At 36.6% G+C, this 21,457-nt stretch overlaps 1 protein-coding gene, 1 non-coding gene and 2 pseudogenes across 2 annotated transcripts; 3 read left to right on the top strand and 1 right to left on the bottom strand.

Moving 5' to 3' along the window:
• Positions 1 to 188: 188 nt before the first annotated feature.
• Positions 189 to 2,398, bottom strand: LOC107688416 (60S ribosomal protein L14-like). Its single transcript, XM_016486074.1, has 6 exons — positions 2,296 to 2,398; positions 1,641 to 1,742; positions 1,399 to 1,493; positions 639 to 738; positions 401 to 454; positions 189 to 297 (listed from the first exon to the last, which is right to left on the bottom strand). The coding sequence occupies exons 1-6, from the start codon at positions 2,374 to 2,376 to the stop codon at positions 232 to 234; spliced, it is 498 nt and encodes a 165-aa protein (XP_016341560.1). The 5' UTR covers positions 2,377 to 2,398; the 3' UTR covers positions 189 to 231.
• Positions 2,399 to 2,826: 428 nt separating this feature from the next.
• On the top strand, positions 2,827 to 2,898 carry trnap-agg (transfer RNA proline (anticodon AGG)). The gene has a single exon. It is a non-coding gene; the product is annotated as a tRNA-Pro (tRNA).
• A 2,663-nt stretch (positions 2,899 to 5,561) lies between these two features.
• On the top strand, positions 5,562 to 8,010 carry LOC107688391 (1-acylglycerol-3-phosphate O-acyltransferase ABHD5-like; annotated as a pseudogene).
• Positions 8,011 to 9,447: 1,437 nt separating this feature from the next.
• LOC107688390 (uncharacterized) overlaps positions 9,448 to 21,457 on the top strand; it is a 21,606-nt pseudogene continuing 9,596 nt past the window's right edge.

The following is a 21,457-nucleotide window of genomic DNA, read 5'->3' as shown; positions in this document are numbered from 1 at the left end:
GCATGCATGTTACCACTGTATTGATGTTGCACAATCATATGTATCAATCTATGCCATGTATTTTCCATTTCTGTCTTCACATGAAATCAAGAACAGTGTAAACTCATCAAAAAGGCACAAGTGAACATTTTCCCCACCAGTACAAAACCAGCTTCAAAATCATCCATAAGACAATGGACACAAAACACACATTTACGAGTTTACAAGTCAAATACGTTTATTTAAGATAGATTATGCTTTCTTTTGTGCTGCAGCTTTCTGCAGCTTCTTCAACTCATGCTTGATGATCTTGTTCCTCTGCGGAGAGAAAAAAAAAAAGGTTCATTTGTAATCATCTTCCGACACTGCAGCATCATATACACCACAAATTCTTTTTGTACTACAGTCCAACAAAACATACCATTTTCTTGGCCTTCATCACCTTGTAGCGATCAAAGTCAGACATTGTGGCCCTCTGTTAAAAGAAAATTAGCATGGTAAGAAAAAAAAAATTATTAAGCATGCTGCAAAAGTCCTAAGACGCAACCTCGAAATTGCTAGATCAGGGTAAAAGATGCCTTTCATTCACAACACGAACAATCTTCATCCAACTAACAACTGCATGAGTGCAAGAGATCTCAACCAGCTCTATAACATACCTTCTTTCTGGCCTCAATTTTCTTGGCCCAGCTGCTTTCTTCCCACTTCTTGTTGATCTCTGCCTTTTCCCAGGCACGCCTCACGTACTTCTGACGGGCACTGAAGCAAACCAAAACAGAGGTGATATGTGAAATAGGCACAAATTAACAAGGGCTCAGGCTAAATATACCACCAAAAGTGACAAATATGTTTCATTAAAAAAAACAAAAACAAAGTTAATCTAGTTAACAGATTGTTGAATGCAGACGCATTTAAGCGACCTGAAGGCATCAGATCTTTTTTTTAAACATAAATATGAAAGTACACATATTTGAAGGGACTTTATACTAAAAGGCACCTCGAAGTGTAAAAAGTAGCAAAAACCAAAGACTAAAATAATTTCTGAAATTGGTGTAAAATTTTAGCACACAATTTAGAGAAAACTATTTTGACATTTGAAAGCAGAGCAAAATTTTGCGATACACCAGAACCACTGATAATCAAATACTACTACAATGAGACCAGCAAAATACATGTACTCATAAACCAGGGTTCCTCAAATCTTGCCCTGGAGGGCCATGCGCTGCAGAGTTTAGCTCCAACCCTGATCAAACTCACCTACCTGTGATTTTCTAATGATCCTGAAGACATTGATTAGCATGCTCAGGTGTGTTTGATTAGGGTTAGAGCTAAACTCTGCAGGAAAGTGGATCTCGTGGGCCAGATTTGAGGATCCCTGTCATAAACCATGAAATAAACGCTCCGGCCACATAAGCTCACCTGTGAGGTACTTTGATGACGTAGTCAGTGAGCTGCAAGCACTTGAAAGGCATCCCCTGTCTCTTCACTCCAGTGCATGGGCCATCTACCAGTGCCTACAGAGAATTTAAAACAAGCTCAAGTTAGGACTCTACAAATCTGCCATGAGTGATTTAACCATGACGTGCTTTCATGAAGCTTTTTCATGTGAAATGAAGGTTGTACGCTTCACATTATAAAGTATAGCAGTATTCAAAACTCACCCTGTTTTGGTCAATGACATCTACGATTGCCACCAGTTTGCCCTCGTGAGGACCGAAAGCAATGAAGGCAACCCGGCCGATCTCGACAAAGCGCTTAAACACCTGGAAATCAAAATACAGGGAACAAGAGAAGCGCATTGATGCATTTTCAGTTCAAACAGCGAAAGTAACGACTGGCATTGCTTTGGGCGCATCCAATTATATACGACTTTAAGTATATTTTAGCCAGTTTCTCCCTTTCCAAAAGTCCCTAGCTTTATATCCACAGAACATCTGTCCTGCTAAATGATCACACATGCCTCCAGAAGAATGAGACCGACCGAAGCACGGCATTCCGGTTTTAAAACTCATTCATCTTTAGGTTTTCGTAACTTTAGCATCATTTGTTGGTAATAAGTATGAAACACAAGTCTACAATCTGATATGTCTGTAACTGCTGTAACTCCGGCCTAACCCACTCCACCACGTTGTTTCGAGACATGTCTGAAGCTCATTTTCTCACCGATAGCGCTAAAAGTTCACTTCTACTACAATCATATTATGTGTGGGGTCATTGTGTTATTAAAATACGTTTCCGATGTATCCTTGGTCTATAATATTTAAAAAAACACCAGATTTGCTTGATTTTAGACTCTGCGTAAGTGAGCTCACTCACCATGATTGCAGACCGTGGTAGAAAAAGAACTAAAGCACTTCCGCTCTGGAATGAAGAGCCTTCCGTTTGAGTAGTGCGCATGCGCGGCGTCTGTAAACGGGTGGGAATGGAGGGGAATAGTACTATTGCAGCTGTTTATTTTCATTTTTAAAAGTTTGTCAGAGAATGTGCATTATGAATGTAATTTATGAATTGCCCAAATCGTTTAAGCAGTTTGATACCAACTGTTCAAAAGAATCGAAATATTGCATTATTAATAATATGGTTACGAACAAATCATACGAGTAAACATATATATTATTTTTGAAAATCCCGTGTACTTGTAAATAATGCACTAATTTGTTTTGTGCTTTGTGCTGGTCATAGCTAGAGGTGGAAGAAAAGCTTCCAATGAACGCAGTTTAGTGTATGACCGCTGGGTGGCAGTAGCAAGCACCCGGCAGAGTCTCACAGTTACACATAAATACAGATTTTACTTTAAACGTGGCAGGTTTGTACTGAAAGAAAATTGTTCCAGAATTCCAGGTAGGAGGCTCGTTGGTCTAGGGGTATGATTCTCGCTTAGGGTGCGAGAGGTCCCGGGTTCAAATCCCGGACGAGCCCTTTCTTTTTCAGATGCTTCAAATGCTCTTACTGTCACAACAATGGCAATTAAATAATATATATTTGTTAAATTACGTTGTTGATTTATTAAATAATAAAACTGATGTTCTCAATAAAACTTTACAATATAGTAATGGAATGAATGTATTATTTGCTTCATGTTAGTTGGTTTTCAATGTAAAACATTCCATAGGCTATATATCAAAACTAGAGTAAAAACAGTAATATTGTAAAATACTTTTAAATAAAGGTTTTCTATTTTAATATACTTTAAAATAGCCTATAATCTATTACTGTGGTGAAAAAAATATATATATTTTTATTATTTTTTTGGAATGTGTGATACTTTTTTTTTTAGGGTTCTTTGATGAATAAAAAGAAGATTAAAAAGAACAGCATTTATTCAAAATAGAAATCTTTTGTAATAATATAAGTCTTTGCTATAATGTTTGATCCTTTCGACATATCCTTCACTCTTAAAAATAAAGGTGCTTCAAAAGGTTCTTCAAGCGATGCCATAGAAGAACCATTTTTGGTTCCACAAAGAACCATTCAGTCAAAGGTTCTTTAAAGAACCATCTCTTTCTTACCTTTTTGTAATCTGAAGAACCTTATTTCGCCACAAAGAACCTTTTGTGAAACAGAAAGGTTCTTCAGATGTTAAAGGTTCTTTATGGAACCATTTAGACAAAAAGGTTCTTCTATGGCATCGTGAAGCACCTTTATTTTTAAGAGTGTTGCTGAATAAAAGTAGGCCTATTACAGTTTTTCTGAATTGCTAAAACACTAAACCCCAATCTCTGGACCAAATTCTCACTAGCTTAAACCAATTTGTCGAATAAAGCACTCTTTCTGCTAAACCTTAAACACGTTCAGGCAGTTAGGCTCTATTTGCAAATCTCATGCACTCTTTTTGCAAAACTCTAAACACATTCTCATTCACTTAAACACTTTTCACACTGTGATGCATTTGTGCTGCAAAATGCTTAACACAAGCGGCAAAAGTTAAACACAACTAAAGCACAGTTGTCATCGTTTACACACAACGATTCAAAATTGTTGTAAAGATCTCTTTACAGCAGTGTAATGAAAATACAGTAATATTGTCTTACTGTAAAGCTTATTGTTGAATTTCACTGTATGTGCTGTATTTACTGTAACATGTATCTGCTCTAATTATGTTGTATACTGTAACAGACATTGAGCTGTAAAATGATACCTGATTGCCAAAAGAAGGTTTTTGCAACAGTGTTATGAATTGATCTCATTAGTGTGAAAGACTATGTTGTTGTGTGTGTGTTTCTGAGGGCTTGTGTGTCATGTCTGAGGGCGAAGTTTGTTTTTTTCAGCCAGATTGAATAGTTTTGAGTGGAGAGCTTCATTTTGACCTGAAAAAAGGAAGTATGAGGAATTGGGTAAGAAGTTATGGGTTTGTCTTTAGAGTTTCGAGAAAAGGAGTCACAATTTCAAGAAATGTGTTTAAGCAATCGAGAAAAACTGTACTATACTTTTTTACAGAATTGCAAAATTGTTTACACAATACCTTATACATTTTTCTGTAATGTTCTGGATGCTGTGTTGCTGGATGCTGTGTCTAATGAATGCTCCATAGTGTTTATTTTATTGACTCGTGTGTGTGATCTGAGAGCACCGTTTGATTTTGAGTGCAAGTGAAATGGTTTTGCAGTGATTGTTTGATTTTGATGGAAGAGTCAGAGGTTTCGTGAATTTAGTTTGAGTATTTGGATTTGTGTTTAAGGTTTTGAGAAAATGAGCGATGGTTTCAAGAAAAGTGTTTTAGCAATTCAGAAAAACTATAATTTCTTCGCGGCCTGACGAAACATACCAATTCACAAAACTAACAGAATGCATGGCTGATATAAAAAAAACTAGATGACTAGTAATTTCCTACTGCTAAATTCTGAAAAAAAACAGAGATGTTAATTATCAGACCAAAAGCCTCTCTGCATGTAATAATCTAGAACCCTGTCTAACACTTGATGGCTATGGCTGTGTAAAGTTTTGACACAATGAGCCGAAGTTTTGCAAAAAGTGTTCAAGCAATAGGCAAAAACTGTAATTCTTCGTCATCGGTTAGGAACCTAGGTGTGCTATTATTTGATAGCAATCTTTCCTTTGAAAACCAGGTTTCATTTGTAAAACCACATTTTTCCAAACCACATTATTCCTTCACATCTGCTGCAATCTCAACACTCAAAACAGCTTTGCCATCACTGGAATAAATTATATTTTAAAGTATATTAAAAGAGAAACTGTTATTTTAAATTGTAATATTTAAGTTTGAAATAAATATTAAAATACGTTTTAATTGTATTTTTGATCAATTAAATGCAGCCTTGATTAGCATAAGGGACTTATTTGAAAAGCATAAAAAATCTTACTAATCCCAAACTTTTGAATTGTAGTGTATATAATTTGCAGATTTCCAAAGGTACTGCATAACACTTTTATGGCTGCATAGAGATATGTGACCTCTATCAGTTATAAATAAAAATGAATATGTGCTCTAACCAAGAGTGGGTGAAAGGTGCTTGTTTGGTCCTTGGGGATCTTCTTTGACCACTTCCCTATTTGCACTGCCTGTGTTTCAGTCCACATTCTCACAAAAATAATATGTCAGTGATGACAATACATGAGGAACCATGAGAACAGATCAACAGGAATTTATACTTACACAAAGGAGGTAAGCTGTGCATGTATGCATCTCTAAATGTGTGTGTTTATGAAATAAAGAGATACAAGACAAAAAAGTTAGTTCATGTGAGTAGAACTTCTTTCTTTTATGCATTGATAAAATCTATTCTATATTTCTTATATATTTTCTCATGATCTGCTTAACTTGCTTGTAGTTGGTATAATTTTAAATATATATATATATATATTTGGGGGTGGGGCATACCCAAGGGGCATATCCTAGTTCTGAATATTAGACAGAAAATGTTCTGACACAAAAGCCAGCAGATTGATGATAAAGAAGAGGAAAATAAATTAATAACAGAACAATTCAAGGCATTATTAAATCTTCTTTTCTATGAGCATTTTGTATCTGTTCACTGTATATCACAGTTCGGGATGGATCTCCAGTTGGCTGCCATCCTGGTGTCCCACCTTGCTCTCCCATCTTATAAAAGCAGAAGACAGAATCCCGAAACGTAAGTGTACTGTAAGGGTAACTCCTATAAGGTTTCTAATCCCCATACAAACCATTCAACATCTCTATTGTATTTTCAGCCATCAAAGTGAAGTTTACTCAAGGATATGTTCCCATATCTAATGGCAACTACATATGGACTCTTGGCTTTAATGAGAGAGAAAGCTCACCTGACCTCTCTGCTTCTGGGGTTCAACGCCATCAGGTCCCACTGGTGCTACTACATGGTTTTGGGGGTGGAGTGGGTCTGTGGGTAAAAAACCTACCTGCCCTTGCACAGGAAGGACGGGCCTTCTTCGCACTGGACATGCTGGGTTTTGGACGCAGCAGTCGACCAACCTTCGGCAGGGATGCAGAGGAGCAGTTTGAAAAGCAGAAGGGTTGGAACATATGATTCTTCTGGGCCATGATCTTGGAGGATATGTGTCTACTGCCTATGCCCTGAAATATCCTCACAGGTCTCTCTGTGTGTGTGTGTGTGTGTGTGTGTGTGTGTGTGTGTGTGTTTGGGATTATAATAACATTTTAACAATACTGAATTATTCAAGGATGCTTTTAATGTCTGCTATAATGATTTTTTTGTAAATAATTTTGTCACAGATTGAAGCACTTGGTGTTGGTGGAGCCATGGGGTTTTGCAGCAAGACCGGATGTCAAGGAGCGTTGGGTTCCCATCTGGATTAAAATATTTGGGGCAGCAATGAATCCATTTAACCCTCTTGGTCCGCTTAGGCTGGCAGGCCCGCTGGGTATGCAACAGTGTTATTATCATTAACTGAAACTAAAACTATTAAAAATCATTTTGAGTAAATAAAATAAAGCTTAAATAAAGTAAAATATCAATATTAAATGAAAAACTAAAACTTAAATAAAAATGAGAAATTTTGCTGTGGCAACTAACTGAAAAAAAAGTAAGTTGACATCCTAAAATTACTAAAACTAAAACTGACATTTAAAAAAGCTAAATAGAAGTATTAAAAAGCAAAACGAATAAAAATGAAAAAGCACATAACAAGATTACTAATTGTTTTAAAACTAAAATTTAATTAAAATATACAAATAAAAATAATATTTAAAAATATTAATAAATAATATAAATAATACTGAAATAACACTGGTCTGAAAATTAAACACATCTGTAGTCTGTACAAATATGAATTGTGCTTGTGTTTTGTTCCTTTAATAAGAAAAATGGAATGAATCACATCGCGAGATACAAATTCACATTGTGAGAAATAAGGATGCAGTTAGGAGAAGTTAACAACTATATATAAAGCGAGATGTAAGGTTATCACGAGAAATTTTATCCTGATTTGGAAATCTTCCATAGTATGGCGACTGATCTTTCTTTGCGAATTTATTTCTCTTTCAGGTCCTTTGTTGCTACAGCTTTTGCGAGCAGATTTTAAGCAGAAATATGCTTCTGTATTTGAAGATGACACGGTGTCTGATTACATATACCATGTGAATGCACAAATGGCCAGGTAAACCGCCCAGGCGGAATAGCCACTTTCTGACCTAACAGACAGAAGAAAAAAAAATGCCTACAACTTTGTCTTGTGATTGGGCAGCGGTGAGACAGCATTTAAAAACATGACAGTCCCATACGCATGGCCTCAGCACCCCATGATGGACCGTGTGGAGATGATCAGTCCCATGTCTTCCCATGACCTTCATCTACGGATCACGTTCCAGAATCGATGGCCAATCAGGTGACCCAACTCGCACACAGAAATCATAGTAAGTTTTATTTCAGTGATCACATTGTTTTCCCCTTTAAAACTCCCCACAATCACCTTTTTCTTTCTAATTCCTTCAAGGTCATTCAGGGTGCAGGTCACTACATATTCGCGGACCAATCGGAGGACTTCAACCAGGCTGTGCTCAAGATATGCAATAACTTCAGGCACATAATCAATGGGGAGGAATATAATCAATGAATAAGAGAGAGAGAGAAAAATAATCAATGAATGAGAGAGAGAGAGAGAGAGAGAGAGAGAGAGAAACTGAACAAAAAATTGCATGGTGGAGAGAGAATAAGTCTTGTATAAATGACAGAAGGATTAGATGAAGGTGTGAAATGAGAGACAGAGGAAGAGGAGGTGGAAAATATAACGGAAAGAAAGATGAAAACTTGCTCGATCATTTATAGCTTTCTGCAAGCGTGCTTTACAAAATAAATACATACATAAATAAATATATAGGCCACTCATGATGAATTTAATGCATCTGTTATATGACAAGGACAAAGTGATTTATTTTATTTAGGAACATCTTCAGTAGGCCTACTTCTGAATAATTCAGTATATTACGCAAGCAAATGTAATAATGTAAAAATTGTACAAATAAACGGCTTTGCTTTTGTATGCTGGCCCCTGGTTGACTTCCAATCTAGAGCAAGATCACGTAAAATAAATCACAATACATATTAAAATTCAAACTCAATCACTCAGTCTCCTTTTACACTACGATTCAGTCTTCATTTGCCTTATAGACATCCTACATCTTGATGTTTTTACCCAGTGCACATATAAGATCCTGCTTACCTAAAACGGACAGTGTTATAGTTGACTCCACTGCCAAAGAAATCACAACATTCAAATTTACACGCAAAAACTTTATGACACAAAAACTGAAGGAGCCATCTTGGAAGGATCTTTGGGTAAATGCAAACTGGTTGGATTTGAGGATGTTGTTGTGTATTACATACATACATACATACATATATTAGTTTTACTTGACAATGTTATGGCGAACTGAATTCAATATTTTCCTGCAGCTCCGGGGGAAAGCTTCAGCACCCATTATGCGCTGTAGCTCAGATGAATAAAGAAAATTATTGTTTTGCTGTTACTGCATTTGCTGTCCATTTGAGTTATGTTTTATGTAGTGTAAATTTAGAGTGCACTTAGAGCAAAAATATGTCAACATCATTGGCTGTGTCCATTAAGAAATAATGTTCCAACAAATATTTTTCTTTAATGCACATACAAGCTTAATAACTACATACCAGCATTTAGTCCCAACCCCCTGTACCCTGTTACTTGCAACCAGATTACCCAGCTTTTTAAATTTAATTGTAATGTTTGTTTAATTTATGGTTTTCCTTAAATCTTGCAGCTATATTCATCAAACAGATTACAAACATAGGCGGGTTATTTGAAAGATTGTTTATCTGATATCTGATACTGCTTATGCAGATAAGAAAAAAAGTTACTTCACTTATTTCCTTTAAAGTTCTTTGCTAAATTAAAAAAGGGAATTTGACATCAGAAGTGGGTGTCATTTACTTATCTATTTAGAACAGACATGAGTAATTTGAAATAGTTTATCTGATTTTGCAACACATCCTCCACAAACACTTACGCATAGAAGGGCAAAGAGCAAACCACATAAAAAGCAATGCACTCATCCATGTTGATCTGGTTCAAACACATTTACACTGAGGACAGACAGGTAAGGATCATGATAGCTCTTTTCCCACCACCATCGGTGGAACACACAAGTGAATACGTAACACTTCAAATCTGGAAATCAATCACTTGCAGGTTAAGCTGTTGTATTTTGCCTAGTGTCACAGCAAAAAGACACTGCGCTGACTTTATGACATGTGATGACTTAAAAAAATAGATAAGACAGAAAACAAGCATAGACTCAGTCAATGTGTTGTATTATATCTTAGGAGGATGGGTGACCTTGTGATTTTGTTGCTCACACTTTTTCCTGGGCTGTGCATTGCTGATTTGACAGGTAAGTTTAGAATAATAGAAGTAAAAATGCCTGAATTCAAGAATCAGAGAAGTTCAGTAGCTATTGATTATGATTAATTAATTTAAAATTATAGACTGAAATATAATTAGTGGTTATTGAAAACTTCTATGTATCTATCTATCTCTCTCTATCTCATATATATATTTATGTTGAACAGAGAATCTCGCTGTTGGAGCTGAAGCTGTCCAGTCTTCCACATACAATTATTTAGGAGCTGCTCAAAATGCTGTTGATGGCAATAGTGAGTCAAATTACATGCTCGGGTCCTGCACTCACACTGCAGGGGATGATCCCTGGTGGAGAGTTGACTTGAGGGAAGTGCACAAGGTAACCAGGGTTAGTATCACTAATCGAGGAGACTGTTGTGAAGAGAGGATAGTTGGTGCTCAGATCCGTATCGGCAACAGCCTGGAAAATAATGGCAACAGCAATGATCTGTAAGTGTTGTATCACTCTCTAATACTTACACAAATATTTAATTTGCTACATGCCTTTTTGATTGCTATGTTGCTCTCTATTTCTCTTTCTCTGTGTGTATTAACAGGGCTGCAACTGTTGGGTTCATCCAATCTGGAGACACAAAAACCTTTGATTTTAAGCCTGTTAAGGGGAGATTTGTCAACATTTTTCTGCCTGGGCACGGGAAATACCTCACTTTGTGTGAAGTTAAGGTATTTGCAGGTAAGGGAAAGACTCTGAGATAAAATTTGTTCATGTTTTGTTTTATGTTTGTGTTTTATGCAGGGCCAGATTTACCGCTTATCGTGACATAGGTAAAACAATTTTTTGGGCCCCTTTTCCTTATTAATACACTGTAAAAAAAATTCCGTAAAATTTACGGTAAAAAACCGGCAGCTGTGGTTGCCGGAATTTTACCGTAAAAAATACGGTAGCAATGTTTTAGGTTTTACGGTTTTAACTTAAATTTACAGTTAAATACCGTATTTTCATTAACTGATATAATGTTAATATACCAACCTATTGAAGTACTGAAATCTGTTTTGCACCTTTGTAATACACTGATAACCACCAAATGCAGGTGGTGATGAGAAAGTCACATGATGAACCAAAGCCCATCACAAGCAGCTTTTAAGTAATACCATATATAGAAGGTGCACAGTGTCATTCATACAAACACCAAACACCATCATGGTAACACACATGAAACTGAAATAATGCAATAAACATTCATTTGACAACATTAGGTGTAACACACAACCCTAATATACAAAACTGATAAGAAAAAACTAAGAAGAAACATAGTTATTTCAACAAAAAACATCAAATTTGAAATGTAACACAGGGAATTCTGGGAATGTCAATTTATGGTTATTCACTGTAAATTATACGGTCTTTTCCACTTCCAAAAACGGTATACTACCGTAAAATTAATGTCCAATACATGTAATGTCTAATACAGTTTTTCACCGTATATAGTAGGGGAATTTACCGTTAACCATTTAACAGGTTTTTACTGTAGCATTTTTACAGTCTTTTACCGTTAAATTTACGGTCATTTTTTACAGTGTAGGCCTATATAATATTACCACCCCAGCAAACAAAAATCAGTATCTGCATGTCTCATCAATGAGTATGCAATGATGGAGAACACGCTTTTGGGGGTTTTGAGAACCAGAAACAAGCTGACTGAGCAATAAAGAGTGAGACCCTTTATTAAAATACGGATGGGCACTCGAGTTAGTGACTCGGACTCGAGTCGTACTCGAGTCGCATTTTTATAGACTTCAGCCTTGACTTCAGACTCGACCTGAAATGACTCCAGACTTGACTCGACTCGAGGAAAAGGACTCGTGAATATTTTAAAAGCAACTCGAGTCTTGATCCTTATATAACTGATATTTGGCGGACCGCATCCACACCCCGGCATCCATCCGGAGCGCGAGCCGTAAAAGCAGCACCATTTTGTGAGCAGCGCCTCAAAACAGCGGAGCGGATCACATAACAAGCTCTCGGGGTCGTTTATGGCAAATATCTTTCAGCGCTATATAGGCTACTCTAGTATTGTTATCTAAAGCCAAACGCGCTTTATTCAAGTCATTTCAGCTCCGTGCGCTTTCTCTCTCTCTCCGGACTCGCGCCGGCGCGGATGACGCGGTTATTTTAACAACAACAGAAACACGAAGAGCAGAAAAATTATAGATTACTTTCACTAAAACACAGCAGAAAAAAACAATGCTGCGAATATAGTTATTTTTCTTACTATCTATTTATCTATCTATAACCTGTTCAAATCAGATGTGGTGAGACGTTTCTGATCTACATTTAGCTTTATTAATCTGTAAGCTAAGAACATTTCAAAAGAATCATGTAATTATAATTAGGAAATTGTTGTTAGAATGCTAGGATAGAATTTAAACTTTGAAACTGCTGGTTATCTTTCTTTTCTGCTCAAGATGAGAACGTTTTGATTATTGTAGATATTTTTAGTAGATATTGCTTTTAAGTAAATTATTAAAATAGTATCGATTTCAGGAGGAAAAGCCTGAACAGAAACAGTATTTGTTTGTCACATGGCCTCGCATGTATCCAAATGTAAAAATACAATACATGTAATTTGTTTTCTGTCCGGACCTCTGCTTGGAAGAAAATATAGAGGCCGCGGCTCTTGGAACTTTAATTGAATACCCCTGACTTATATAATAAAGAAATAATTTATTTGTATGGTTTTGTAATATCTGTGTCACATATTTCCTTATGTGTCATGGTATATAGGACTCCTGTAGAATTTGATAACAGAAAAACTGTTTTGAACATGATAATGGATTAAAACATATAAGTAACAGGCTGGATGTACAGTAACCTTACATCTCACCACTTTAAAAAAAAAAGCAGATCATAGATCATATATTTTGTCTATAGCCTATAGAACAGCTTCGTAGATTTCAATATATGAGGATTCTGAATGGGATTTTTTTTTTGCGAGCCATTAAATGACTTGAGACTCGACTCGGACTCGTGACCAAAGACTCGAGACTTGACTCAGACTCCAGCGACAAAGACTTCAGACTTGACTCGGACTCCAAGTTAAAGAATTGTGAACATCTCTGCCTGGAGGTGGGGAATAATACACAAATTATTACATTCACTCAGCATTACTTGATCTAATTCACAAACATCTCAATTAAAATTTAGTAGAAATTAATTGTATTCAGTTGTGTTTTAGGCACTAAAACAGTCCAATACTTTATAGTCAATCACATTTTTATATTGAAATAATAACGATTTCTGTGCCACCCCAGACTGGTTGCTGGCCCCTCTCTGGCCACCCCTATAAAAACATCCTGGCTCCACCACTGCCCATAGTATAACAAAAAATAGTATATATCTCTTCATTGTGTATGGGCCCCCCCTGGACGAGCGAGCATAGGCACGTGCCTAGAATGCCTATGCGTAAATCCGGCCCTGGTTTTATGTTTATGTACAAAAAAATAGTTTATGTGCTTATTAATTTGTGCATAACTATTTTTTTAAAACAGTAAAGGAGACATCAGAGTGCTCTTGTGATTCAAGTGAGTTTTCTTCATTGCTTGAAATGTGCTGTCAGTAGCACATAAATATTGTTTGAAGCTGTTGATAGAATTTAAACATTTGAAAACCTATAATCCATCATTTCGATTACATGACTTAGCATAATGTCCCATCATGGGATTATATCTTAGCATGAGATGTACTTTATTTTATGTTGAACAGAGAACTTAGCATAATGTCCCATCATGGGATTATATCTTAGCATGAGATGTACTTTATTTTATGTTGAACAGAGAATCTCGCTGTTGGAGCTGAAGCTGTCCAGTCTTCCACATACAATTATTTAGGAGCTGCTCAAAATGCTGTTGATGGCAATAGTGAGTCAAATTACATGCTCGGGTCCTGCACTCACACTGCAGGGGATGATCCCTGGTGGAGAGTTGACTTGAGGGAAGTGCACAAGGTAACCAGGGTTAGTATCACTAATCGAGGAGACTGTTGTGAAGAGAGGATAGTTGGTGCTCAGATCCGTATCGGCAACAGCCTGGAAAATAATGGCAACAGCAATGATCTGTAAGTGTTGTATCACTCTCTAATACTTACACAAATATTTAATTTGCTACATGCCTTTTTGATTGCTATGTTGCTCTCTATTTCTCTTTCTCTATTAACAGGGCTGCAACTGTTGGGTTCATCCAATCTGGAGACACAAAAACCTTTGATGAGGTCTTCCAGTCAGAAAGTCCAACAGCCAGTTGCACAGCGAAGTGTTGAGCCCCAGCTGGACCAGTTTGTGAATGAGCTGTTGAGGGATGATTGTGTTGAATGCTGAACTGAAGTCTATGAACAGCATAGGCCTGTTAAGGGGAGATTTGTCAACATTTTTCTTCCTGGGCACGGGAAATACCTCACTTTGTGTGAAGTTAAGGTATTTGCAGGTAAGGGAAAGACTCTGAGATAAAATTTGTTCATGTACTTTGTTTTATGTTTGTGTTTTATGTTTATGTACAAAAAAATAGTTTATGTGCTTATTAATTTGTGCATAACAATTTTTTTTTTTAAACCGTAAAGGAGACATCAGAGATCTCTTGTGTTTCATGTGAGTGTTCTTCATTGCTTGCTTCATTGTTGAACAGAGAATCTCGCTGTTGGAGCTGAAGCTGTCCAGTCTTCCACATACAATCATTTAGGAGCTGCTCAAAATGCTGTTGATGGCAATAGTGAGTCAAATTACATGCTCGGGTCCTGCACTCACACTGCAGGGGATGATCCCTGGTGGAGAGTTGACTTGAGGGAAGTGCACAAGGTAACCAGGGTTAGTATCACTAATCGAGGAGACTGTTGTGAAGAGAGGATAGTTGGTGCTCAGATCCGTATCGGCAACAGCCTGGAAAATAATGGCAACAGCAATGATCTGTAAGTGTTGTCTTGCACTCTCACTCTCTACTTACACAAATGTTTAGAAAATTAAGAATATAAGGATAAATAAAATCAAATTACTTTGAATAAATTCTTTGAATACAAACTTGACTTTGTCAGAAAAGTATTTAATTTGCTACATGCCTTTTTGATTGCTATGTCGGTCTCTATTTCTCTTTCTCTGTGTGTATCAGGGTTACAGCTATTGGGTTCATCCTATCTGGAGGCACAAAAACATTTGATTTTAAGCCTGTTAAGGGGAGATATGTCAACATTTTTCTACCTGGGACCAATAAATACCTCACTCTGTGTGAAGTCGAGGTGTTTGCAGGTGAGAGATAAAAAGAGAGAGAAAGTGGTTTGTTTGTGCATGTGTACTGAATGTGTCAATATTAATGATGTTCTAATATCATTGGCAGATTAAGTGCAACAAGATGAAGTTACACCTCAGTCCACTCATCCCTGAAGCAAAAAAAAAATGGGACAAGCATTTCTAAGCTGTACTAATATTGCTCTTATTTCATTCTTCTACTTTTTAAACGCATATTTTATACTTAAGAGCTGTTTCAATGCAACTTATAGTAAAGGTTTTTAAAATGCCTTGAGAAAATGTGCTGTATGCGAAAAATGTTACACCATGTTGAGTCACTAAAAATGTTTTTACATGCGGTCTTTTGGATAAACTGCCTAGACTAGTCTTAAAAATTGTGTCATCTAATTTGTTTTCTTAAAGACTGGTCAAAACTTTTTAAAGTCAATTACAAAACAGTAGATTGGCCCAATCTGAATCATAAAAGTAAAACTAATTAGCTCTTGGCTAACTGCTAGTTGGTCAAACTAGTTCTTAAGACGCAGTCTTAACGGCTATGTTTATGCAACTGACCAATGGTTTTAAGGAACTGGTGATTTAGAATAACTGTTATCCATTATACTTTTGTTAGGCTACTTGTTGCAGAATAATACCCTAAACACATCTCATCTTTATTTATCTTTGCTTTCTACATGAATAATAAAGAATGACTAAAGCATTGTATGTTGTTTTTCATGTTGATGAGTCAAAACGGTCCATTTGGAAGTTCACAATGAAGACGAGGTATGATTTGTATGAAATGTACTCATGTAGCCGATTTGTGAGATTGACAGTAGGGCTGCAACTAACGATAATTTTGATAATCAATTAGCTGGCCGATTATTTTTTCGATTAATCTGATAAAAAAGCCTATTTTTTAATTGACAAAACACTATTCCACATTCCGCCCAATGCTGTCCTTCAAAGAAACGTGCCAACTGAATGCTATGAAAACATACTGTATGGTGAATATATCTCTATGCTATAGATTGTGTAAAAGAGTTACAAAGCACAGTTTAAACAGACAAATGGACAAAGGACAGTTTAATTCCCTATATTAGGCTAAACATGGAAATAATAAATGATAATAATGTTGACTTTTAAACCTAAATTTAACGTCCAATAACAGATATATCAGCAAACTTAATATTATTTGCGCTGAATATAAATTTTCTCCCCCTTTACTGCTTTCTGTCTGCTTGACGCGCATGCGCGAGCCGGCGCTGTTCAGTGAAGTCTGAAGTTTAACGCAGACTGTCAGGAGGAGCCTTCATGCAAAATAGAAACATTCATGTGAATATGTAACATTTACAGAAAAGGATATTACGTAAAATGCAGTTTATGCGCTGAGGAAACATATCTCACACATTAAACAGCACATGCATATGTCAAAGCGCTTGACAGGGCAAGCGTGTTAAACATTAGGCTAATGCATTAGTTTGACGTTTAAAATAAAGCATTCTCATGTTTCGGGCAGCTTGATCACGCATCTTTCCCGCAGCAGCTCACTCTGTTTCATCTGCTATTTTTTAGATGCATTTCGTCCATAGAACAGCTCACGCTAAGCCGGGGCTTCCGCTAGGCCGCTGTGTTTTTCGTTGTGAAAGCGAAACTACTTTGTTTGGTCTTCCAAAAGAGGACACGACTACAAATCAGTGGTTAAGTTGTATTTACTACACTGTTCCAGAACAGCTTAACCCAAATATCCAGATGTGTGCAGCACATTTTATGGAGGACTGTTTACTGATCCTGAGAGAGTAACGTTAGACTAAAATGCCGGCAGTTCTGACTCACGTAAGTACGTTTTCATTTAAAGGATTTGCCACTGATGATTCAAACGCGTGTTTCGGGCAGTGTGGAGTAGCACTTGTTGTTTGTCATTTCTCCGATCACAAATGCAGACAGGGTTTTATGTTTACGCGCCACGATGCAATGCAACGCAACCATAAAAAGACAGTATAAGTCATTATAATCAGTAATTATGTCCCCACTGGATGCAACAAATGCCTCGTTTGTAATGGGTTTTAATGTTTTTGTCTCGTCGCTCCGGCCGGACAGGGCATCATCACAGTATGGTAGGGGCGTAACATTTCCGTCACACGCTTGAGGTATTCGGCCAATCACAAGGCACTGGATAGCTGGCCAATCACAGCACACCTCGCTTTTTCAGACCAATGAGCTTTGTAAAAATCGACGCGTTTCAGAAAGGCGGGGCATAGAGGAGAAACAATAATGTACAGTATGTGGAAAATAATGTTTTTTTAACTTTAAACCGCATAAACACATTTCATTACACCAAATACACAAAATAATGTTCTTTTTAGCAGCATCATATGACCCCTTTAAGAAAATAAGGGACAGAATAAGGGACGATTCAAATATTTGTACTGTACAATAATGTAGGCCTATATATGTGCCTGAGGTTAAAAAGTTCTCAGAAATAATCACATTTGTTTTGCTTAACCCATTTATGTACACTGAAATAAATGTATAATTTACAGTCAAAAACTGTAAACTGATATTCCCAGAAGTCCCTGCATGACACTCCACATTTGAAAGTATTTTGTTTAAATAATCATGTTTTTTAAATAGTTTTTGTTATTAGTTATGTATATTTGGGCTTTATGTTACATCTTCTGTTGTTTAATGAAAGTTTAATGCATTATTTAAGTATCATGTGTGTTACCATGATGGTGTTTAGTGTTTGCATGAATGACTCTGTGCACCTTCTATATATTAGTATATACTTCTGCTTGTGGTGAAGCTACTTGTGATGAGCTTTGATTCTTCATGTGGCTTTCTCTTTTACCACCTGCATTATTATGGTGGTTGTCAGTATGTTAAAGGTACAAAATAGATTTTAATAGCAGTGTGCATTGTTGAATTTATTGGTTTACATTAAAATTTTCTTGTTTGTAAATTACAGTTTTGTACTGTATAATTTACGGTTTTTCTGTATTTTTTACAAAATTATTCTGGCAACCACAGCTGCCAAAATTATTTTGTAAAAACTACAGAATTTTTTTTACAGTGTACAATTATTCTAAAAAAAAAAAAAATTTATGTCATACAAAAAATGCCATCGGCCTGAGTAAATTTGACCATTATAGAACTGTGACTTTACAAGAGTAGTCATTTAGGAGGTGAAAATACTGTGAAATTACAAATGGCATGGAATTTGAAAGCATAACAACTGAAGGTCTATGAAACGTCAGTCAATAAAGCATTTTTTTAAACAATGGCACTTAAAGTTTTGAACTAAAATATTATTTCAACCATATTGCCTGTGAATTAATAAAAATGCATACTCGACCAGATTTTTTGCGCCGCGGGATTAAATTCCCGAATAAAACGCGTAGCGGTCGGTAACTCTGGTGTAATTTGAACGGGAGCGGGCGGTCTAACAATATCCCGTTCCCGACGTCCATTTAGAACAGCATATCTGTGCTTTATTCTTATTGACCACGGTACAGCCTACACTCGGACTGTTATGCACGCGCTGCACGCATGCTTTAAACGTCACGTTATTTGCGTGGTCTGTGCGCAGCATGTGCATAACGATGCTCAGAGCAGGCTGTACCGGTGGTAAAGATATGGCCATCAGACAGAACAGGCAAGTTGTGGATGACTGACAGAGCAGAATAAGGATGGAGAAGTGTGGATGCGCTGTCCTTGAAGGACTTTCAACTCGGTTTTTTTGTTTATATTTTGCTTAGCCTATAATTTTAAATGAAAGATGTCTTTGCCTATTTATTTATTTTTCTCTGCCACTTTTCCTACTGTGTTAACAGAAAAATGTCAAACGAATTTAGTATTTTGACAAGACGAATAAAAATAGCTAATAGGCTATTTTTGTACAACTTACATTTTTATTTTTTTTTTCTCTCTGCGACACTTTTTCCCTATTGTGTTGTCAATATTAAACGAATTGTATCCTGACAAGACGAATAAAAATAAGAAATACAAAAAACATTTTTATTTTCTCTGACACTTTTTTACTGTGTTGCATAAAATATTAAACGAATTTTGTGTCTTAAGATAATTCATATAAATTCAAGTCAAAGTCAATAAATTCAAAACTCTTGACAAGATTAATAAAATAACACACAAGACAGCGGGTGAACAAAGAGTGAATATATAGCGGGAGCGGGTGGGTGCGGAATAGAACCTTGCGGGAGCGGGACTTAAAAAACAGTCCCGCGCAGACCTCCAGTGGAGAGTTAAGTCACACGGTCAAAAAAATAATGTTTAATATCTCAAACACCAAACCAGCACAAACATTCGTTTTTGCGGCACAAATCAGCACAAACGAATGGTATAGTTTTGGTGATTATTTCTTTTTATGGGGCGTCAACTTCACGGAGGTCCTGCACCCACACCACAAGGAATAACCAGGGTATGCTACACTCTCAGAAAAAAGCACAAAGCCACAAAATGTCACTGGAGCAGTTCCCTATACAAAAGCTAATCTTTAGCTAATCTTTGGTATTCACCCCTAAATGTTACTTATTATTAGTACCTTAAAGTTACATATTAGTACTTACATTTTTTAGTAACTAAAGTGTACATATTGAAAGGGTAACGCCCACAGTGACAGCTTTGTAGCTTTTTTCTGTAGCTTTTCTTTCTTAGTGTACATACTAATATATCACACCCTTTTTTAAACATAATCATTTATACTTATTTAGAGCATGTAGAAATAAAAAGCTCTAAATTATAATTAAATAATAAGATTTCTTGTTATATCTATTGTCAGTAATTGTTTCCAAAGCAGAAAAACCTAACAAGTAACTGTTTGATAGTGTCCCCCGCATGGACTGGCACATGAATAGTATAAGGTTCTGATTTTTTATTGTTTTCCAGTTTTATTTACTTGGTTATTATTTTTTTATTTTGTTGTCAAGTTTAATAATGTGTTATGTGATTTATGCTTGTTTAAAAATACCCATTGGTTGTTTCATGTTGTCAAAAACGGGGATTTATTCAGCCTCTGAAAGGCACAACAGCTGTGCTATGGCTTTGTTTGGAGGAACAATTTTTGTTGGCAAAATTGAGCAGAACAGACAATACTTACAATATTGTGTCACAAATATAAACTTCTTATTAAAATGTATAAAATCAATATCACGTCACATTTTTACATTCAGAAAAAAAAACAGCACTCTTGCTAAACTATATCATATATGTAAATATAAGACAAAAACTGGCATTTTTTTTACCCTCACATAGGCCTATTTAATTTTAGGGACATATGCAACAGCATGCAGTCAGTCGTCGTCTTGCAGCATTGCTGTTTGTGAAAAACTGAACCCTGGGGCAGGGCGAGTTAAATGAGTTATTATATTTAACGTGCTATTTTCCCATAATTGGTTGCCCCAAATTAACGCGTTAAATCGACATCCCTAATTTATTGTCTTGTGTCTTATATCAACACAGCAAACATGGAATATAGAAAGTTGTAAAGTATTGCTAACTTGTGTTTTGATCTACTCCAGTCCAGTGCATTGGATGGAACGGTCTCTGAGAATAACCATGTTTAGGATGCTACAACATTTAGCAATGTTTGTGCATGTCACTGTTTTGGTGACACAATACCGCTTGAACAGATATGAAAAATAAATGTTACAGTTATTTTCTTCAACTGAAACATGTTCAGTTGCAAAATTAAGTTCAATTTTTACCTCATTTGATGAAATAGAAGTGTTATTTGCCAACTTACTTAGAACAGAAGTGAGTAATCTGAAATAGTTCATCTGATTTTGCAACACATCCTCCACATGCCGTACAGAACACAGGAAACCACATACATGGCCGTAGCCATGCAGCTATGAGGTCACCGAGGTCCAGACTTCTGTATTTTTCCGAGGTGTACTTTGTGAAATAATTGCCTAATATTGTATTATCTCTTCTTTGGTGCTGCAAAGATATTGCACAGCACCAGCACCCGTAGGTTTCTGAAGTGCATTTTTGAAGCCTAAAGTGGGCGGAGTCGGTCGTCGCCATCTTGGCAGCACGTCACAGCAATCCACCTGTCACTCAAGTGGCCACGCCCTTAATTTATCACTATGTCGGAGATACGCTAGTTTTCCCAAGGCAGACGAACTTAAGGGTGGTTACCATCATCCGGGTTTAAATCGTGCTCAAATTGATTTGATTTTGATGCAATATTTACACTGAAGCTCGCAGCCTATGGTAAGGGCTGGGGCATGACATTTCCCGACCAGGCGCCAATGCTGGCACAGACGTGCATGTTCGGCTAGAGTCGCTTTGAACTCGTGCATCTCCGGAAGCGGAGATGCGCGGAAAGTTACAAAAAATGTCGCGCACACCGCCACGCGAAACGACGGCGCGCGCAATCA

The sequence above is a fragment of the Sinocyclocheilus anshuiensis genome, unplaced genomic scaffold (genome assembly GCF_001515605.1).
Source record: "Sinocyclocheilus anshuiensis isolate Anshui unplaced genomic scaffold, SAMN03320099.WGS_v1.1 scaffold209, whole genome shotgun sequence".
Classification (NCBI taxonomy): domain Eukaryota; kingdom Metazoa; phylum Chordata; class Actinopteri; order Cypriniformes; family Cyprinidae; genus Sinocyclocheilus; species Sinocyclocheilus anshuiensis.
The sequence above is the reverse complement of the archived record's forward strand: the minus strand, read 5'-3'. Positions and strand labels throughout refer to the sequence as shown.